The sequence below is a fragment of the Kryptolebias marmoratus genome, linkage group LG14 (genome assembly GCF_001649575.2).
Source record: "Kryptolebias marmoratus isolate JLee-2015 linkage group LG14, ASM164957v2, whole genome shotgun sequence".
NCBI lineage: Eukaryota > Metazoa > Chordata > Actinopteri > Cyprinodontiformes > Rivulidae > Kryptolebias > Kryptolebias marmoratus.
Window position 1 is genome coordinate 1,263,044 of NC_051443.1, and position 22,287 is coordinate 1,285,330.

A 22,287-nucleotide genomic window follows, 5' to 3' on the forward strand; every position below is an offset into this window, starting at 1 on the left:
GGTGGATGGGTGGATAGATGGGTGGATGGATGGATGGATGGATGGGTGGATGGATGGATGGATGGGTGGATGGGTGGATGGGTGGATGGACGGATGGATGGATGGACGGATGGATGAAGTCAGAAATGTCTCTTTTGACAGTAGAGGTTGCAGAGCCCTATTCCCTATAATTCACTGAGAAGAAATACAGACGTGTCCCTTTAAAAGACATTTCCAATATCTGCCACCAGGGGGCATGTGAACGCACACGACTGGGATTGAGTGAGACGGAGGTTACTGTAGGTCAATGACCAGAAGTAGCTTGTGCTGTGTTCACATGGATGTCAGTCACTGTTGATGGGCCTTTAGCCACACACTGCATGCTGCCTGTTTATGTGAGGGCTGCTGAATCTGTTAGATAAAACACCAAGACAGCTGTTTGTTGCAGCTATAGTGATAAAAACAATAAATTAAAATGTATCAGGTGCTGTGTCTCACTGACATGTTTTAGGATGCATGTGATGGAGGAAACTGTGTGAGACCAGGGCCTTAAAGTGAGGCTCATGATAAAAGTCAGACTACATAAATGTAAGCAAACGTCAGATAAGACATGGAAGAACAAAAAGGAAACAACAGGCTTTCAGACTTTTTTCCTGTTTCCTGACCCAGCATTCCTGGAAAGAGCACATATTGCCCCGTGCCTTTCATTCCAGTTTCAGACTACGATCATCTTATGCTGAGAAAAGACACAGCTGTAGGAGTTTAGGTCAAACTCATGTGACAGTACAAGACGTCATGCTCACAGTATGTGCTGTGAATGATTGTGGGCTAGAGCTAGAACAAAAGTTTCTGCTACACTGATAAAGTTTTTGTCATTTTTATGATTGTTGATATCAATTAGCTGCAGCGGCCATCTTGAATTGTAGTGACTCCAAAGATTAATCAGTTGGAGATATTTCTGAAAGTTTCCTTAAAATCTGTCCGATGGTTCATGAGATATATTGCTAACAAACCAACCAGTTAATGCAAAAGTTTTAAACAAAGGTTTTGTGTAATCTGTTAGTGGTGGGATATGTGTTCAGATACTACAACACCACATTTTAGGTTTTAATCTGCATAAATGTCTAAGTTGTATTCATTGTTATGTTTTTTTTTTTGTTTTTAAGATCAACTGGCTGTGGCAGCCATCTTAAATTGTAGTGACTCCAAAGATTAATCAGTTGGAGATGTACAGCCAATGATTACTTTCTGGAAGCTTCTTTAATTTTTTTTCCTAACAAGTGTATGAACATACACATATGGAGAAAATCAAATGTCATTTGTCCTTCTATTCCTTTAAATCACCATAAAAGATGGTTACATAGATTTAGTAAAGCTAACATCCACAGCTTCTATAAACAGTGATGGTCTCCAAGAAACGAGTGCTGTTTCACATTTGGATTCTGTCCATCTGTGAACTTTCTGATGACTGTTGCTTTAGTTACAGTGTGTTGTCTCTCCCTGGCAACACTGGCAGTTGTGAGTAATGTGGCTCAGAAAGGGAAGCGGGGCCTTCTAAGAAGAGGAGTTTTCAGTGGTGACTCATTATGGGTGGGCTGGCCGAGCATGCATGCATGCGTGTGCACGAGATTCTCTGCTGCTTGGATTAGTAGGGAGGGGTGAGGACAGGCAGGGATTTCCCAAACAGCACAAAACAAAACAAATAGTGAGCAGCATGTTTTAGGAGACAGTATGAAGACTGTGTGTCTGTGTCTGCATTCAAGATTAGGTTACCCTCAGTTATTCATACCAACACCAGCTGTAACAAAATGTGAATTTCTGTCGGTCTGTTGGTCCAAGTTTTCTCTAAAATTGAACTGATCTGTACGTAATTAGTTATAAAAGTGAAGGACTTTTGTTGTGAATTGGCATTTTATAATTAAACTGACTTAGATTTAATTGAATTAAAACAGTACAATTTGAATTTTATGGCAGCAACTCAGGGCAACAATAGGCTGTGAAAGTAAATGGCACCAATAGGAAACAGCTGGAGGAACATTTTGAAACTGACAACAGGCCAGGAAGAGGATGGGGTATTAAATAAATGTTTTTAGAGAGGCTGTCTCTCAGAGGTAAAGATGGGCCACCAGTCCAGTCCAGTCAGAAGTCAGACTCTGGTCCAGGTTTGGCCACTTCACCTGCAGGATACATCATGATCTTCCACCAGTCATTGCACAAAAGCAAACCTTTTAGGATTTAAAAAAATCATGCTTCTTTTGTAAAGTTTATGTATGCAAATACTTTTGATCACAACTGCACATACTTGCTGTAAGAGAATTCTTACAAAACTCCTACAGTCCTACAGGCTTGGCAAGAAACGCACCAGTGGTGGGGGGATGATTACTGCTGCCTGGACTCCTCCCTTCTCCGTCTTCTCTTTTCTGATACTCTAACAGAAACACACATGCACATTCCCAAATCTAACCATGAATGAGGTGATAATTATTTGACAAGAACTCAGCAGTGATACAGTATACATGACGCACCCTGTGCAGCTCGATGGAGTCAATCCACTGGTTCCTGTGCTCGGGGTCCTGCGCTCTCAGGTACCAGATGCTGTCGTTCACACTTATGTCCAGCCGGCACTCATCAAACTCATGGGGCTAAATGATATACATACAAAAAAAAACAGTATACAGGACAAAAAATGGGTTCATTATAATTAGCATGTGTCATTCTGTTAAATGAGGCCAGTTATTAGGGCCAGACTAAATGGATTTTTGTTACAGACATCCTAAACTATTTTAAACACATTAAAATACAAGTCTTTAAAATTTCTAGAGATGTTCCAAAGACATTTGAACACAGCTGTCCACAGTATTCAGTCTGGACTTCTTCCAGGTGTTTTTCAGCCAGCCACTGAGCAAAATGTACAGAAGATCAGTGGATTGTCTACGACAACTGTGGCCGAAATTCTCCTTGGACATTTCACAACACAGACACAGAAACAACATAAAACAATGAAAAACACTTTTTTATCATTATTAGGCTGTGTGTATTTGGTGTTGTTTAAAATCCTTCACATTAGATAAAAAAGATGAAAATCGTTTGCTGCTTTACAAACAAATGAGTAATTGCTAAAAGGTAATATTTACTGATTGGTACCATTTTCTCTTGACTTGGATGTTGCAGTTCAAACAGAAGTGTTTGCTGTATGCTATATGAAACATGTTGTAAAAAAAGGAGGATTTCCTCATAGTTCTTTCTGCATCACATCCGGCTGAAGGTCTCCACATCCACTACACCCCCTGCCTTTTATTTCAGGCTGTGAGGAAGGAACTTCAGCAGAAAAGTTCCTCTCTCACAGCCAAATAAATGCTATAAGTATCACATCAACACAAGAAAATGTATAGACCAAACTGTCCGCACATTCTCCCAAACCTTTTTGGTGTTTCTGTGTAAAAATATGCATTTAGTTTCTTTCTAATGTACTTTGAATGGGATTAGAAAATTTGCATTCAAATGTTTTATTCTGCTCAAGAGAGCAAGGGGAATCCACCAATATAAATATCTCCTCAAACTACTAATCTGCCCCTGTGTGGGACAAGATGAGTGATAACGTGTTTTAATACTGGAAGCTCAGCAATCAACCACAATCTCAGTGATGTGAATAAAAAGATATTCTGTGCATTTTAGAGATATAAAAGCCAAAGAGGAGTTTCCTGTAGGAAAATAAGTAACAGATAATTAGTCTTTTAAAGCTGTTTTGCTGAAGCAAGCATATTCCTAATAGCTATCTGGTACACTCCAAGTATTCTGAATTAGCTTTAAAGCAGAGTCTGAGTGTATATGTTTGTGTGTTGGAAGATACAGAAGTGTACTTCAATAGGGTCAAATTAAAGGTGGGGGCTGCTGACAAAGGTGGCTGCAATGTGGGATGGAGTTGAGCAGAAAACAGTTTTGCATATGGAAATAGGCTGCGATTTTCACAAACTAGTTGTGCAAAATCCAGTCACACAACTTCCTGGTCACTGATTGCAAAAACTCTGAATTTTGTGAGACTGCATCATAAAAGTCTAACTAGTCTCCAACAGTTGCAGCCCAGTGAGATGCTAGCTTAAACTTCTCTCAAGGTCCCATCACAGGATAAAGAGGGAAGAAGAAGAAAATACCGAATGAGCAAGTACACTCCTGTGATTGGTTATAAGAAAAAAAGTCATATAGGAGGTTGTTATATGCTTATTTTATGCTGACCACAATACAAAGAACACACATGGGATCCATCTTTAAGTCCAAATGTTAAGGACAAATAAAACAATATCTTCATAAAACTGGAAAGATAAAAGCTGCTTTTTTCTCTGACAAACATCATCAGCCAGGCAGACAATAATTAACAGCTGTGGGCTTTGTTTAATCATTACAGTTGTGAATTTTAGGGAATATTGGATCAAAATAATGTTGAAAGAGAAAAAAGGATGAATTAAATTTCAACTATTTTTGTCTGCCCACAAAAACGTTTAATAAAAAAAAAAAAAAGAAAAAAAGGCAATATCTAAAAATGCTATACTGTCTGAGACAAGATCTTTACCAGTTTCAGGAGCAATCTGTCACTCAGTGACAGCCACCGCTCAAAGAAGGCCTGAACACTGAAATACTTCAGAAAAACCAATGACCCACTTTAGTCTCTTTAAGAAGATTTCATTGCCCCAGTGTGACTCAGCCATGCTGCCAGGCATCTGGGCAACACATGCTCCAAGCCAGTAATACACAACATGTGAACGAAGCCTGAAAGAGTCAGATGCTTGTTCAAGTGTTAGCAGCAGCAGCACTGGCAGAGATCAGCCCTGAATGCAGACAGAGACAAGAAGAGGAAACACAAGGGAGGAAGGAAACTAGTGAAGCATCCAAAAAGCTTGCAGAAGAAAGTTCATTTATCACTGGACAACTTTACTCACAGTCCATCTGAGTGAATGGTGTGTAAAGCTACACTGGATATACAGAACAGTATCTATGTGTAGTCAATGAGACTTGAGTTATTTGGTTGCTAGGAAAGGGAGAAACCTTGTTTACCTTGATCACCTTGGGAGCACAAGGTCAAATAGCTGAGGAATGCAAGAATGGACTTTGAGAGAGGGCAGCTGCGATCCAGGGTGACAGGCTGCTCTGAGAAACAACATGGGATGCTGGAAATGAGCTGTCGAGGTGAAAAGTAAGCCAGGGGGGAAAAGATGGAATGGGAAGTTTGTATACCTGCATACTGAGGCAACAAAACAACACATACCTGTTGTCCAGTCCCTTACATAATGCTGTGTTCAGGAGAAGCAGTTTTATACGAGCAGATGACTACAATCACACACTTTCAGCTAAGTTACCAGATAATAGTTAAATATGCTTCACGGTAAAGAGGAACTAATCAAACAGGAAGTAAGTTGTTATCTATGTTATTTTGGAGTCATTTTTAAAGCTACTGTATACAATATTTTAAAACAGGTTTAAAAAATGCACTGTGGGAAGAAATATAATCCCATTTGAGCAGTTTCAGTTTCACAGCGAGTCTCACTGAAACATCATGGAAGAGTTTTTCCCTTTACTAATTCTGGGAAGCCTGTTGTCAGCCTTGGCTATTTTTGCTCCTCAGAGGTCTATGCCAGGGGTATTTTTGATGTTTGTCAAATGTTCCTTTTTTGTGGGGTCCTGCAGTGGCTTATATTTCACATTCACATCCTCAGTGAGAGTTTAAAACCAAGGCCTCAATATTGTGTATTTAACGGTTTTGGATATGTTTAAATCATCATTTAGAGGAGCATGTTAGAGGGCAGCAGGACAGAAGAGAGTAGAAGACTACTCAATAAAAACTCCAGAGTTTGTTTAAATATTTTGTGCAGCAAGTTATAAGATGCAAAAATGAAATGAGCTAAAACAGCTTGACGCCATCTCTGATCTCTTCAGAAATAAACTTCCTACTCAGCTTCAAAAGAGTCCCCTCTTTCCCAACAAACTTCTTTTATGGTGGTGTACGTGTCTGCAGTCACAAACTGCAAAAGTAAATGAATAAATATTAGTAATAATAGGAAAAAAAAAATCACTAAATGTTTTTGTTGCTATAATATTCAAGGACTTGAATAAATGCAAATATTTAGAAACCTTCTAAAGTTTTACTGAATTTAAATGTAGTATTTATCCATTCATTTTAATAAAACAAATGTAACCAGTAAAATGACATTTTATGAAGAGGAAATTAAATTTTACTGCCTTATTTAATCAACTTTGCCACTAAAGCCAATAACTAGAAAGGTTTTTTGTAGACTGGATCACTATGACAACTTTGGGGAGCAATTATTCACAGAAAGGTCAAAGAAAAAAGTCAGGCAAAGGAAAGCTCCATAAACAAGGGTGGTGGAAGACACAGTGTCAGTGAAATACACACACAGTGTCAGTATAAGACATATGGAGTGGAGTAACACATCCAAGTACTTGGCCTCTCTGCAATAATCCCACCTGCTTTCAGAGAAAACTCCTGATGATACACAGGAAATCCTTCCTGTCTGCAGCTGTGTAACTGTAACAAATCTTACCATATGTACGGGTAGTATGTAAAGAAACTTTTATCTAACCTTCAATAATTACTGTATCTGACTCTTATTATGGAGAGCATGGCGGCTGGGAGGTGTTCTCGCCTCCCAGCCTGGAGCCATTTTGGATGGAGTTAGCGTGTTCTCCCCACGCACGCGTGGGCTGACTCTGGGATCCTCCCACAAACCCAAAACATGCATGTTAGGTTAACTGGTCACTTTAAATTGTCCCTAGGTGTGAATGAGAGTGTGAATGGTTGTTTGTCTCTATGTGTCCCTGTGATGGACATGTGACACGCTTGTGTCCAGCGTGTCCCCTGCCTCTTGCATAGTGACTGCTCCCCATGACCCACAATGAAGAAGTGTGTAAAGAAGATGGAGTGATGGATGGGTTTTTATCCTTTCATTGTCCCTTTTTTTAGTTTTACATTATCTTATTTTTTAAAGGGGACCTATTCTGCTTCCTTGAACAAGTCAGGACAGGTCTGTCTGTGGGCTGTACAAAACATCTTCATTACATTTAATACATAAAATCATTCTCAGATATTGAGATTTCACCTGATCAGTTCTGCCTGCTTTGAGCTCATTTCAGAATGAGCGGTTGCAAATGAGCTGCTGTTGGCCACGCCCCCCAACTCAATGTCAAAACATAAAAACTCTCTGAAGGAATAAATGCTGTGGATCTGATCCACATTTATATTGTTATTAATTCAAACTCTGAGGATTCTGACTTTGGGACAGGGGCACTTAGTGGTTCTGAACCGACATTTGTTGAGTCGGACACCAGCAATCAGCAGGTCCAAACCCAAAAAGTGTCTGGACAGCCGCCTGGTAAAGATCCATTTTTTTGGGGGGGTTTTTCCCAGCCTTTCTTCTCTTTTATTAACACAGTTCTAATGTTAAAGTAGACAAACCTGCTGTGACTTTAACAGAGACGTGTTTCTGGGACAGCTGAGCTGTTCTAACTACAACTTTCTTTGGCAACATCACGGGGACATCGCCATCCAAAATAAACTGAAGCCACACAGCCCTGTTCTCCATGATGGGAGAACATGCATGGACACATGTTCTATACCGCTGCCGACAACAAAACATTTTCCTTTTCCAGCAGACATTGTTCAGCAGTAAAACCAGCAGAATCTTCTTGTAATGAAGTGGGCGGAGTTCCACTTGGGTTGCTAGGTGACGGGCTGGGCTTGGCTTGGGGTTGCTAGGTAATGGGGATTGTGATGCAACAATTCTGAGGTTTTTTTGAAACAGATCGTTTTGCAGAAACCAGAAAACATTTAGTTATTGCTAAAAACCAGCTGGGTGGGATTTTGTTTTGGTTTTTTGTTTTTTGCACTAGGACTGTTTCTAGAAGCTGTAGATTCCCAAATGAAAGTACAAAAACATGCAAAAAGTGAATTTTGCATAATAGGTCCCCTTTATTCTACTTTTATTTACCTTTACTTGAATGTTACCGCCCTGTGACAGACTAGCAATCTGTCCAGGGTGTCCTCTGTCTTTCGCACAGTCGCTGCTAAAGATAGCCACCAGCTCCCCGCAACCCGGAAAGGAGAAGCGGGTAAAGAAAATGGATGGATGGAGGATTGTTACCTTTAAGGAGGGGCTGATTCTGATCAAGCAGCACAGGATACCTATAAGTTTCTAAAAAGTGGTCATATACATCTGTTTATGTTGATTTTATTAACATCAACCTGGAGCTAGTCTAAAAAGGGCCTATAAATAAAAGTAAAAAGTTTTGTCTATGTTATCATTAAGGAAATGAAGTAAAGTAAATTATGGCAGCTCTATAACTGTCTGCAGAAAGACAGTCATCCTCAACAATCACTTCATTTATTTCATATTCTACTTACTGAACTGAAAAGTGATGACAGCAGAGCGACACATGGAAGGTAATAATTACATATGCTGGGAATGGATAAAGCTGAACAAATACATCCATCCATCCATTTTCTTCACTCACTTTTTCCTTTCTGGGTCACCAGGGGAGCTGGTGCCTATTTCCAGCAGTCCCTGTGCGCGAGGCGGAGGACACCCTGGACGGGTCGCAAGTTTGTGACAGGGTGAACAAATACAATCAATAGAAAGGCCTGCTTTTCATATATACTTTTTTATTCTTTTAAAAGACAGACAGTTTGAGTTTCTGTTGAACAATCCATTTAGAACTAAATGGTAATATATATATATATATTAAATGTGACTGAAATCTCAGAAATTCTTGACAGGATAAAACGTGTGATGAGCTCTCTGCTTTAATGACTACATTCTTCTAAGAGTCAGGTGCTGCATTTCAAGATCCACACAGTGACAACATCACGAGTGGGGTTGCTAGTTAAGTGTTACCACATAGCACGCTATTGCTAGAAGAGTCACCTGACCAGCTACTTCTCCTGAAGCACAACTTGGGATATAATCATGAGGAGGGTTTTTTTTCTGCTTTTTCTTTTCACACAAGAAGAAAAGGTTATAACCTGTGGTTTGCAAAACTCTGAGTAAAGCTTCACATCTGAGCTTAATAAAAGGAATACAAGAGAATCATGTGGTAGATGCCTGATTCAGATCTTACATCTCCAGCCTTTCCCCTAGGATTATCCAAGGGGATATTTTTTAAATATGTTGTAAAGGACAGTACTGTTGCAGAAGTTTAACTAAAATTATAGAATTCTTTTTCTCCTACTCCAAGAAAGAAAACAAACAAATAACAAAAACACCAATAATACTTACAGTAATGATGGCTTTGCTAAGGCAGAGGGAACCCCGACAGCCGTACTCCGTCTCATCCTGAGACTTGTAGTAACTCAGTGTGTTGTTTTTCAGCACAACCCAACGGTCCTGCCAGCCATGGATGTAGTTTGTCCACTGAAAAAACAAACACAAAAAAGTCATCTTTGAATTGTAATGGCTAAGAAAACACAAACATCTATAGAGTAAAATTAAAAGTTTTAGAAGCAAATATCACCTTCTAACAATAAATGTTAGTGAGACTAATTTGGTTCAAAGAGTAAAGAATCAAATAACAAATTAGTAAATAGATGTCAATAAATTTGTTGGTATCCTTCCACAACAATCAAAAACCAACTGATGTGACTGGAGCCAAAAACACTCCAGTTTTGTTTCATCAGTCACAAACCTTGTGGTTTGTCAACACAACATTCTCTCTGGCTTTTTAGTGTTTTTCTGTCAATAGTGGAGCCATCCTGACTCTTCTTTCTGGGAGTCCATTATGATTTTAAATGTGACAGAAAGTGATAAACCTTGACCTTTAGGATCAGCTTCAATGGTTTCTTTGGCTCTTTTTCTACCATCTGATCAACTTGGGGGTGCATTTCCTCTTGCCTCCACATCCTGGGAGGATGGCTACAGTCCTATGATTCTTGTACTTTTTAATAATATTGGCAGCTGTGGCCTTTACCTTCACCATGGATGTGTATAACCTTCTTTCTGAGCTCCTCAGACAGCTCTCACCTCTTCTTTTTCTGCTCCATGCACAAAACGATATGATTGTTCCTTTGAAATAAAAGCTTGACGCCATCAGTGATACTAATTAAGGCCAAACACTTAGTTTGAAATAATACTACAATGCAAAAATTATTATTCTCTTTAATGGTACAAACTCTGTTCATTTTATTTTAGCAGAACTTTGTAAAATAAACAACAAATCATTTCTTTCCACATTTTTGTTTATTCTATCACATACTAATGAACTGTAGATATACAGTACATTAGATAATTGCTTTTAATGAAATCACTTTTCACCAGAAATGAAGCATAGTATCAATGTGCTGTAAGGGTACCAACAAATTTATTTGCATCGGTTTATGAAAGTTGGATTTTGCTGTCATCTAAAATGTCTCCCAGTTCATGCTTAACCTTATTTACATGTAGCAAATACTATATAGTCTCTTTTTATAAAGGCAGTCCAATAAATCAGAACCTGAAACTAAAACAAGATCATCTCAAAATTGAATATATAATGGTTACTGTAGTTCAATTACATTTCAGGCATAATTAAAGAAAATGTTTTATCAGAGTTAACTGCATTTGTGAAAGAAACAGTGGATGAAATGTAAAATTCAAAGTAAGATATAGACTCTCACAAGATTTTTAATATGTATGGGACTTAGCATGTTTGAACAGATGAGTTTACTGAATGTGGATTTGCTTAATCTGACAATATGCTTGGGTAGTGGGTCAGCATGCAATCTGTTCAGACAACCAGTGTACACAGAGATTAATACCACATTAGCTTCCTCACAGCTTAGCGAGTTAAACCTGTGGTCAGCCTGTCTAAAACAAAGTTTAAACCAAGCAAGCTGTGGCAAATAGCAAAATAGGTTATTAAGTTGTTGTTGACTAGCAGCAGGCGTAACAGTGTTCACCACAAAAAAAGTTGTTGGGTCTTGTTTTTTTTACCCAATACACTCACTTCCCAAGATCAGTGGACAAGTGTTGCATCCATAGCTTTTCTGTATTTCAAACATAAACATCTACATTATGACCAGGCATCTGCTCAGAAACTATAAACATTTGCTTGTTATATTATAGCTAAAAGCAAAAAGCAATACATTTTTTGCCTGTGCCTGTGTGTTTGTTTGCCTGTAGCGTTAGCAGAATATCTCATGAACAAATGGAGGAGTTTAACAGAACTCTTAGAAAGAAATGAATGGATGCACATCTAAAACTGATGAAATTTTGGAGTCTACCCAATTAAAGATGGCCACCATAGCTAAGCAACCTTATTTAACACAAAGATGGATATGACTCAATTTTACAGATATTGAGGTAAAATTTGATGTGGTAGAAGCTGAGCATCATCCCAAACACACACTCCAAGTGTTACACATTGCACAATACTTGTGCTTAAAACTTTGGCATTATCTGTTGCTGTCAACTGTGTCTGTCTGTTAGTTAAATATCTCATGAACCACTGAACAGATTTGAATGAAACTTTCAGAAAGTCAGCAATGTACATCTGCAACTGATAAACTTTGGAGTCGACCCAATGCAAGAACACCACCACAGCTAATCGACACTCGTTAATATTACAGATATTGAAAAGAGTTTGGTGTGGTAGTAGCTGAGAGTCATCCCCAACACATTCTCAGAGCGCTTATTGCTGACCTCATATCTCATGAAATCACACATAAAGTCATTTAGAAGGTTTGACCGAAATGACGACAAATTTGTTATTTCTCTACACAAGATGATTTCAGTCTAAAACTTTGTCAGAACGAGGGTGGATGATGTGCATTTTCAAGGAATGTGAGGCATTTATTTTAGGTTGTATTTACAGTAGACATGGGCAGGGTTGTACAGCAGGCTTTCCATAAGCCCTTTCCTAATAACTGAACTACCAGCATCAGCAAACCTAAAGTAGCACTCCAAAGTCTGCACACGCCTATTCATTGAAAATGGCTCTGTAGGCTTGTCCACACTTTTATGTACAGGTGAAACTTAACTTAACTCAACACACTCAAGTGTGCATTTAGTAGATTTGGCAAACATAAATCAACAAGTTGTTTATATTTCTTGCAGCACTGACTGTGCAAACAATGGCCCAGTTGCTATAGTTACGTTTAAAAAAAATAAATGACTTTTAAAACTTATAAAGGTTCTAAGATATGAAAGCTTTGATTTCCACACCCTGCTGTAGCATTTCAATTCATCTAAGTGGAGCAATAACCATGTTATGCATGTTGATGTACTATTATCTTTATTTACCTTAGGGTTGTGTCGCTTAGCGGCAATAAAGTTCTTCTCATTATTCTTGTTATTACTACTACAGCACGATGTCAAATGTTCTGTAAGTACTCAAGATATTCCTGACCTGAAACATGCTATCATCTGTCATAGCGTTTCCTGATCGGACCTATTCTGAGAATAAAACAATACATATATGCATTAATTATCCGGATAAAGGGGACTTACCTTGCTAAGGACTCCGCTGAACTCGGCGATTCCGACGGGATGTCCGTAGTCTTCTCTGGGCTCCAAGTCTTCCTCAGAACCGGAGGAGTTCCAGCTCTGGTTGTCTGACATTTTTCTTAGAAATACGTAACTACAAATAAAAAGGAAACCGACGACGCATACGGTTGCTGAGATAAGTAATCGAAATGGTCATTTATTTCTGTCTGGTCATTCGGTGTCAAGCAAAAAGAAGCAACAGTTCAGGGAATTATTGAGTCATTATCGACTCGCTAATAGCACGGCTAGTTAACCAAAAATAGCCGAGCGCTTGACAGATCGATAGCTAGCTCCCACCGGGAAGCGTCTGTTAGCAGAAGGAGGTTCCCCGTCATTAGTGGTCAGATCAAACCGGTAAACGTTAGGTGGGTATCCGGAACATTAGCTGTCAACTCCCGCTCCACACAGCCTCTTTTCTTCGGCGTACGCTGAATTCCAGAAGTAGTAAAAACGGATAAAATGTAGATAAACGTGTCAAGGAAAGCTTCACGGGTCACAGGTGATGTATCGCAGCCTCTTTCAGACAAATGTTGTGGTGCTGGCAATGTTTGTTTTGTCCTGAGGAGTAGTGACAGCTCTGTACGGTTCGGAGCTTCCCCCTCAGTAACTGAAGGAGCGCGTGTTCAGACTTGTGCTTCTGCGCAGGGGCGCTGGCCCCGGTGACGTCACTGACTCAATTCCTTATATGGAAACAAGCTCCTCCTTCCGTTTATAGTACTCAAAATAGGTTTAGAAATACTAGAATACACCGAGGAGTACCAGAAAGGGCTCAGAAAATAATCACAGAAAAACAGGACCTCAAAAATAGGCAAGATGCAACTCTGGCGCATTTTTCTCCTCTTAAACTACAAGTGATTCTATTTTAGGCTCATCGCTAAATTCTATTTTCTGCTTAATTTAAAGGGAGCCAAGAGCAGACCATGTAATGAAATTCTCAGAGTAGTTTTCCATAATTTTGTATATGTATAATTTTTAAATAAACCATTTTCATTTCTAATCTCACTTTATTACAAGGTATATTTCATATACTATACAGGATTCTGTAACCTGTGTGCCACTGTATTAAGAAAGGGAATAATTGGACTAAAGGACAAATCTTCATCTCAAATAAGCATGGACCCGGGAAAGGCATCATGACAAAGTTTTAACTGTGATTTATAGAGGTGGGTCCTTTACAAAATTAGATGGCTCGTAATACATACCAACATGGAAAAATTTGTTGGTACCCTTATGTTAAAAAAGGAAAGGAAAAAAAACCCTCAAAGGTCTTTGAAAAACTTTCTATGTGTTTATAATAATTCTGTTGAACCAAAATTTAAAAGCAACAACTGATTTTCATTAGCTGAATGTCAGTCATTTTTCCTTATGATTAATTTTGACATGTTCAAGTTATTTCGGTGACCTTTCTGGGTTTTTTTCTTTCTTTAACTTAATGGTACAAACAAATTTATTTGCATCTGTAAAATGATGCTGTGGAAGTTTGAGGTCTGTGTCTTTTTGCACTTGTACAACTTGAAATCAAACTTAATTTGGTACATTTTTGCCCATGAGGTGATGCGGTTATTAAAATACTCACAAATGGGTCTTTAAACCCAACAAACTTTCGTTTATAACAGAAATTCAAACAATTATAACTTAATAAGTAACAGGCATCAGTGATGTCTAGAAACAAAAAATCTCTTTTTTCAGGTCAGTACAACTTATGACAGTGTGGTTTAATCACATTCTGCTAACACTGGTATCACTTTAAAACCACAAACTGGTGAAACATTTAGAATCAAAAACTGTTGAACTTTTCACACAGTCAAGCACATGACTGAACTTTATCCAGCAGCATTTCACAAAAGAAATGGGAAAACTCAGCTTAAAAACCACACAAAACAACAAAAAGAACTGCACTGATCCCACTAAAAAGCTGATTTAAAAATTTGCTCTGGAATCAAAGGCCCTGATTTAACAAAACTCCTTCCCTCACATGCTACTTTAATACAGATATATTAAGAGAAGATCCAGGGTGACAAGGAGGAGAATGTTCCCTCATCCTGTTTTCTCCTTCCTATGTTGACCAAGCAATCATGTGACAATCCTTAGGTAATTTGTTTTGCAAGCAGACAAGATCGTCTCACACACATCTTGTTTGTCTGGTGAATTTCAACGAGTTCGAGGAGAGAAGAGCTCTTAGTCATCGCCTCACTGGTCACATCCTGGTAGTCGCCTGGCAACATGGTGGTTCAGGTTGAGAAAAGGCCTGTGGATAACCTGTTGTTTGACTGGAAAGGATTTAGGCAGCTGATGTAATCAAGGTGGCATATAAATTGTTCCTGACTTAGTGGAGCTGTGATTCATTTAGAGACCACGAGTCAAGGATCATGACTCAGGCGGGGCTGATCAAGCAGTAAAGTGATTAAATCACATCCTCTTCTGAGCTGCATGTTTCTTCTTGGTCAGCAGCCCCAAGTGAGGAAAGTCAAAGGAAGCAGATGCTCCATCAGAATGGATAATTTTAGTTCATATTTGCCAACACTTCGCTGAGGATGCACACACTTCCTGGAGGATGTGTGTAGTCAGTAAAGCCAAAAAATCAGAAAACAATGGTTGAGAAACCATGTAAACTAATGTTTAGCAATCATTCACCCATCTCAAAACAACACAACATGACTTTGCATGAAATTGCACGTTTTTTTGTTTTGTTTTGTTAAGGGTTTTTTTTTCCAAAATGGCTACAACTCCATCTTTTTTCAACATAAGAGAGAGTCTAAAACTCTGAAATAAAAAGTGGCAGGTAATACACATTCCTTTAAGGAATGCCGGGTCTTTAGTTAGGAAAGCTGTTTTATACCTGAATGTGATAGTGACATCAGAATGACTCAGGGAGATACAGCTGGCAGGACACATTTTACATAACAAACTTTAGGCTCCACCAGAGTGAACACTGCCTCTGCTGGTGGCAGCTGGGATTAGACAACAAGTTCCTTGTGTAAGTGTCTTTGTAAAGTTTAAGTGCATTATTATGCATATATCATGTTCGATTCATTTCCATTTATTTATATAGTCCTACTTCACAACAAAAGTCATCTCAGGGCATGATACAAAAGAAGAAAAACTAATTCAAATCAAAAATGCAATTCGGATCAAGATTCAAATCCATTTACATTCAGTTTAATTCTATTTATATTACAATTCATTCACATACAGCACATTATGGAACGGCAGTTATTAAAAGGTATCTATCAAAGGAAGCCAGCAGATTATGTTGGTGACCGTGGAAAGGATCAACTCCCTTTGAACAGGAAGAAACCTCCAGCAGAACCAGGTGCCTTGACCTGCTGGGGTTTGGGAGGACAGAAAAGACACAGACACACACAGAAGGACTGGTTCAGGTGGAGTTGCTATGAAAAGAAAAACAAAGAAAACCACAAGCTACTGAGAGCAATAGTTGTATAAACATAGAGAATGTAGAGAGTAAAGACAGCAGCAGAGAGGAAATGTGGTCAGTTTGTCCTCCAGCAGTCTAAGCCTATAGCAGCAGAACTAAGGGATAGCTCAGGAAACCCAAGCCAACCTGAACTATAGGATGGATCGAAAAGGAAAGTTTTAAGTCTAGTCTTAAAAGTAGACAGGGTGTCAGCCTCACAGACAGAAACTGGAGAGAGGAGCCTGAGAACTGAAAGCTCTGCCTCCGGTTCTACTTTCAGAAACTCTAGGAACCACAAGTAAACCTGCAGTCTGAGAGCAAAGTGCTCTGTTAGGAAAATATGGAACAATAAGATCTTTGATGGAGCTTAGTTGTTGAGAGATTTTTATGTTGGAAGTAAGATTTTAGATTCTCTTCTATTTAGGTTTGAAATGGTCTCCAGGAAACATGGAAGAGTCATTAAACTGCTCACAAACAGCATGCTAAACATCTGAACCCCCCTGTGGCCTTCGGCTGAAACTGACCCAAAGATACAAGGGCTTCTTTTCCTCTCTGCAGTTACGAGGGCTTTAGGAGGGTCTTTTTCTCCGTCTTCCCCTAAATGACAATAACAATAAACAATAACCATTAGCTCTCATTATGGGCACATTAAAACATCGACTGAGCACATTACAAAGAATTCCTCAAAGAGGATGTGGTTTGGTTGGGAAATAATTTTCTTTGCTTTCTCAACTAGCTGTTTCTTGCAAATAGAGCTCAAATCCCAGCTGAACTCCAATCATCTTGCAGAGCATGTTGCTGTAGATTCAGACTCATTCAGGATTGGCAAATCCTAATAGTTAAAATAAGCAACTGCACTTCTTTTTTATATTTTTGAAGAAGACCTCCTGCTTCTCATTTTCTTCTTAGAACAAACTAAACCAACCAGAAAAGGTTAAAGAATTACAATTAAAGATGGATAACATAATTTGAAATAGTATCACAGACATAAAAATAGGGAAACTTCTGCATTTAACAAATTCTTTCTTGACCGTAACAATAAACTCTGTGTTAACATCAAACATCAACTGAGAATCAAACTCTGTAGGAGACCACAATTTATACTTTTTCATTATGAATGATATTCACTTTTGGTCCACTTATAAAATCAAATATTAGCTCTTTCATCTTTAACATATCAGGAGCCAGAAACTTTTCATCACATCAGAAAACTTTAAAATAAAACTCCTTCAGACAACATCTGTTTACGTTATCCAAGCAAGGTGACAGGACACAACCTTTATGTGAATCTCTGCTTAATATCCTGCAGCGGGACATAAAACCTATTTGCCAGAGCTTGCTGGACTTTGTTATTAAGAAAATCTGAAAGCAACTATAAAAGCTGATCAGATACAATAAGATGCAAGACAGTAAATTCAAAGATGAGGTTGCATCTTAGCAGATTTTAAGCCAAAATAAAATCAGCAAAAACTTCCATAAGATAATAGTTTGTCTGAGAATCATACAATCAATCTGAAATAAAAAGCTTCCTCAACAGCCTCATCAAGGTTGGTACGCAAATTATAAGGAGTTTAATTTACCATCTGTGTTGTTCATGTAGATTTGAATTTTGTTATTAAAAAAGAAAAATAAACTTGTAGACTTATTTTTTGCAATCTATTTCTAAAAATCCTGGCTTTAGCTATTGCAAAATGTACCAACTAAGTATAACGTTTCTTATTTATGCCAAAGAAAATTGCGTGGTTATGTGAGAAACAGCACCCTCTGTTGGCTTGAATCATCCAATACAAGCCTCTGAAACAAACGCTCAAATCCATCAATTTTTTTAAGTTTTAAACTGTTAGCTAACCTTTGGGAAACTTGTGATATCCTTATTTTTTAATTATTCAGGAATCATGATTTAAAATTTAAAGATGAATAGTCTCTGTTATTAGGTATGTTCATACAGTGATTTATACTACAGAAAAGCACTCAAGCTGTATAAGGAAACCAACACTTAAATCAAGAAAACTGAGAAACTAGACAATTTGTCAGCTAGAAAATATCACTGTAGACTCATGCATATTGGACTCTGTGTGATCATTTTTTCCCCCTGTCTTTGTGTAGTTTTTAAAACAGGACTTTTTTGTGAAAAATCATGCAACTTTCATTTAATTATTACATCTAACGATAATTTTTTAAATTTACCCGGTTAGTTTGTTTTTCATCCATTCATTGTGTAATAATAAAGTTTTACAACCACAAATTTGACTTTTGTAGTTATTAGAAGCCTCTGAGGTGAAGCACTAATAAACAAAACTAGCCACATTGCATTACCAACTTTTATTGAGGAAGTACAGTTTCTTTTATTTGGGTTTTGCAGTCGAACTATGTCTGGATACTTTGTGCTATATTAGCTATTCATATATGAAAATGGTCATTTTATTGAGGATATGTGGGCTATGACTAGATTTTTTTTAACTTTTCAAAATATTTAAAGTTTTTCACAAATACTTTCTCTATAAGTATATGTTGAAATATCTTCCATTCCTTCAAAATAATGTTGTCTATAAAATGTGCTTCAGCATATTGGCTTTATGTTTGTCTTCTTACGCTACTGCTAGTTTTTAGCTAACCTTTTTGCAACTTTTAGTTTTTAGCTAGACTTTTGCAACTTTTAGCTTTAAAATGTGTAAATTAGTTTTATGGAGTACCTAATGAAGTGGCCAGTGAATGTACAAATCCTCCAGTCAGTTTTAGGTCTGCCCTGATGCCTGGGAAATCTGCAGAAAGTGGGATCAGGAGGTATTCTAATCAGATGCCTAAACCATCTCAGCTGACTCCCATTGGTGCAAATGAGCAGCGGCTCTGCTCTGAGCAACTCATCCTATCTCTAAGGTTGAGCTTGGCCAACCTGCAAAGAAAGATCATTTCAGCATCTAGGATTTTGTTATTTCAGTCATCATAATCCATATTTTATGGTCATAGGTGAGGGTTGGAACACTTTGCAGTTTGGTTCCTTCCTCACCATACCAAACTGGAGCAACACTCTTATTACTGCACACATATGAAGAAAATTAAGCACAGCTTTTGCTTTGGTTATGCAGGGACCAGATACCCAATAGAAGACTATTGTGTGCTTTGGTTTACACAGGGAATGCATTTATATTCTGTTCTGTTGCTGTTATTTCTTCTTGTCACTAGAAGATGCTACTGTGACAGAGTAGAGCAGAAGAGACTGTTAAATTCAATTATAAGAAGAAGAAGGCTGAACTGTGTTCTGTAATGGTGCCCAATTGTTACTTCAGTAAAGTCTCCAATTTCATAATTAATAACCACCACAACAAAACGGGTGGCGAGGATGAGTGCTTCAGTACCAAGACCACCATATCTCCTGTTGGGGAGCCTACAACATGGTGGACATTTTTTGATAATTACATGCTTGTCATAGATGTTCAGGGAGATAATGGCCAGATGACGAAGTGCCATTTTTCTACACTGTTTGGGTCCAGAAGGTCAATCTCTGTTCTACACACAACCAGAACAAGGTACAACATTTGATGAAGCCATGGTTGCACTTGAAAGACATATTTTCCCCAAAGATAATGTATTGGCATGAAGACACATTCAGACGTGCAATGTGCCATTTAACCCAGGAGCCATCATGTTGGAGGCCTCAGAGCTTTAGCTTTATGGTTTTGGAGTGATGGAAAATTAACTTAAAAGAGACCAATTTTTTTCTAAAGCTTATCTCAGTGCTGTGAAAAATAAGTTACTTCTGGAGGAAGTCCTCACACTGGACAAAGCTCTAACCATCTCATGTCAAGTGGAAGCAGCAGCTGAAACTACAGCCCACCTGCACCTGTTCAGACTGTAGATGCTGCAAATGCTCATTTCTTAAAGGAAAAGGGGATCACGAACAGCTTAAACATGTAGCTCTCCATCCCATGTTAATTAAAAACAGGCAAGTCCTAAAGAGCAATGTCTCTGCTTCAGATGTGGATCAGATAAACACCTGGCAAATGATAAAAATGGACCTGATGCAAAAGTAAAACATGATAACTGCAATTAAAAGGGGCAGTATGGAAATCACCTGTGGCTGGAGTGAGAGAAGTGGCTGTTCCTGAGTTGTATTAATGGTGTTAAGAGCATTTGATAAAATCACATGCTAAACTAACATAGAGAACCACAAGGAAACTCCCATGTCCTGGAGTTTATTGTAGATACTGGAGGTTCTGTACCTATTGTTCTGTTCTGTGACAGTGTAAAGCAGAAGAGACTGTGGTCAAGAAAATTACAGACTAAAGGCTCTGGCATACTCCATAAAAAGTCAAAAAGTTGCTGCTTCTCAGTGGAGAAGTAGAAGCAATGACTCCACTAAAGCTCACCAGCTTTTCCGCGTAAACACACCCACAACAACTTCTGACCAATCACACAATAATTGGGTCACGAAGGGGGCAATTGAACAGAGTCTACTGTCAAACAGCCATTGAGAACAGAGTAAACTTTCCATGAGTGGCTGTACAGTGTGTTCGTGGTTCCTGTTTTTAAAAGTTCAGGCCATGGGATTTTTTTGTAAGGGATGAACAATCCACAAATATATAACAGTGCCCAGTTCAGAGGATATAAAAACATTTGATGTTGCCAAATACCAGAAAGAAGACTCAGATCACACCTTATTTGAAAGTTTCTGTATGTGGTACCTGTGTGTTAGAATAAATTTTAAGGTTCTTTCTTTTTTTTTTAACTGTGTGTGGTCTTTCCTGCCTATTTTGTCAGACTTACTTTTACCGTATGAGCCCTTATGAGATATTATGGTCCTCACCTGTGGACCAGCCTTTCTGAACACCTGATATTAGTTGAATGTTGACTCACCTGTTAAGTCGGGCTTTTGGTTAAATTATTTATTGCAAATTTTATCTATTAGCTAGTTACTATGGCTCTATAATTATAATTATATTAATATAATATATATATTAATTATATTTTAATGTAATTTATTTCTATTTATTTTACAATTGCGTTGATACTCAATTTTTTTTAGTAAAAATAGAAACTTCATTTATTTTAAATCACAGTTGTACATTTACATTTCCTCCTTTGTTAGTGTTTTTTGAGAGATTTACTAATCATCAGATTTTAGAATTCATGTTTTTTAACTTTTATATTTTTAATACCAACTTTGCCTTTCTACAGTTCCTTCGGTCTCCAACAAGTTAGAGTTACAAATTTCTAATGTTTTTACAATTGATTGCATCATAAACAATCTTGTGTGTTTTTGTTTGCTTCTTTGTTGCTTTCTTTTTGTTTTTTTTCCAGTTACATCACAGGAAATGGTGTATAAAATAGCCATCTGATAGTAAGAATTCAGACAACCAGAAACTTCAGGAAACCAATGTTGAGTCTGTAGTTCTTGCTGGGTCCAGCAGAGGTTAGTAGAGCAACAATCAGCACAAAATGACATAAAAAACAAACAAAAAACAACCTCAAGTGTCTTTGATTCAGCCAAACTGAAAATGAATGTGGGAATAAGTCTGACTCAAGTGTAGGAGTTCAAGTATCTTGGAGTCTTGTTCATAAGTGACGGCAGGATGGAGAAGGAGATGGATTGATAGATTGGGGCCTTGTCCGCTGTAATGTGGGAGTTGTCATGGTGAAGGAAGAGCTGAGTTGAAAGGCAAAGCTCTCAACTGTTTGGTCTGTCTGCAATACAATCCTCACCTATGCTAATGAGGTATGGATCATGATAGAAAGAATGAGATCCCGGATACAAGCGGCTGAAATCAGCTTCCTTTGTGGCTGGGCTTAGACTTAGAGATAAGGTGAGGAGCTCTGTCATCTGTGGGGAGCTCACAGTAAAGCTGCTGCTTCTGCTCCCTTCAAAAGGAGTCAGTTGGGGTGATTTGGGCATTTGGTCGGGATGCCTCCTGGATGCCTCCCTTTGGACATTTTTGGGGTATGTCCTACTTAGAGGAGACCCCAGGGCAGACCTAGAACTCTGGAACAATTATGTATTGTCTCTCACCTGGGAAAGCCTTGGGATCCCCAGGTGAAGGTAGGTAGGTAGGTAGGTACATTTATTTATTTAGCACTTTTCAGCACAAGGCAACTCAAAGTGCTTTACAACACAAGAACAAAATTACAGACAGAGTTATAGAACATGATAATGAAACAAAATTACAGAACAAAATTACAGACAGGTACAAGATACAATGATAACTAATTGTCTAAATATACTAAGCTAAACCAAAGCATGACTAAATGTACAGAACTAAACTAAGCTAAAACTAAAACTAACGGTACCGAACTATCTAAAAGTACCCCAGGCCCGCTATACAGCCGAAGTAAAACCAGACATATCTAAGCATGAGCTAAGACAGTCAAAAATAGTAG

The 22,287-nt window shown here is 38.2% G+C and overlaps 1 protein-coding gene across 4 annotated transcripts in view; it reads right to left on the bottom strand.

Moving 5' to 3' along the window:
- The window catches only part of LOC108244755 (ceramide transfer protein), a 27,971-nt gene extending 14,853 nt beyond the window's left edge, over positions 1-13,118 (bottom strand). For 2 of the 4 annotated variants that reach the window (XM_037979615.1, XM_017431193.3), the window contains exons 1-4: positions 12,465-13,118; positions 9,261-9,395; positions 2,505-2,621; positions 2,342-2,407 (exon numbers count right to left, since the gene is read on the bottom strand). In XM_037979615.1, the coding sequence (XP_037835543.1) occupies positions 2,342-2,407; positions 2,505-2,621; positions 9,261-9,395; positions 12,465-12,575 (429 nt within the window). In that variant the 5' untranslated portion in view covers positions 12,576-13,118. The remainder of the gene's footprint in view (positions 1-2,341; positions 2,408-2,504; positions 2,622-9,260; positions 9,396-12,464) is intronic. The other 2 variants (XM_037979617.1, XM_037979616.1) reach the window with 1 other exon arrangement.
- Positions 13,119-22,287: the final 9,169 nt, after the last annotated feature.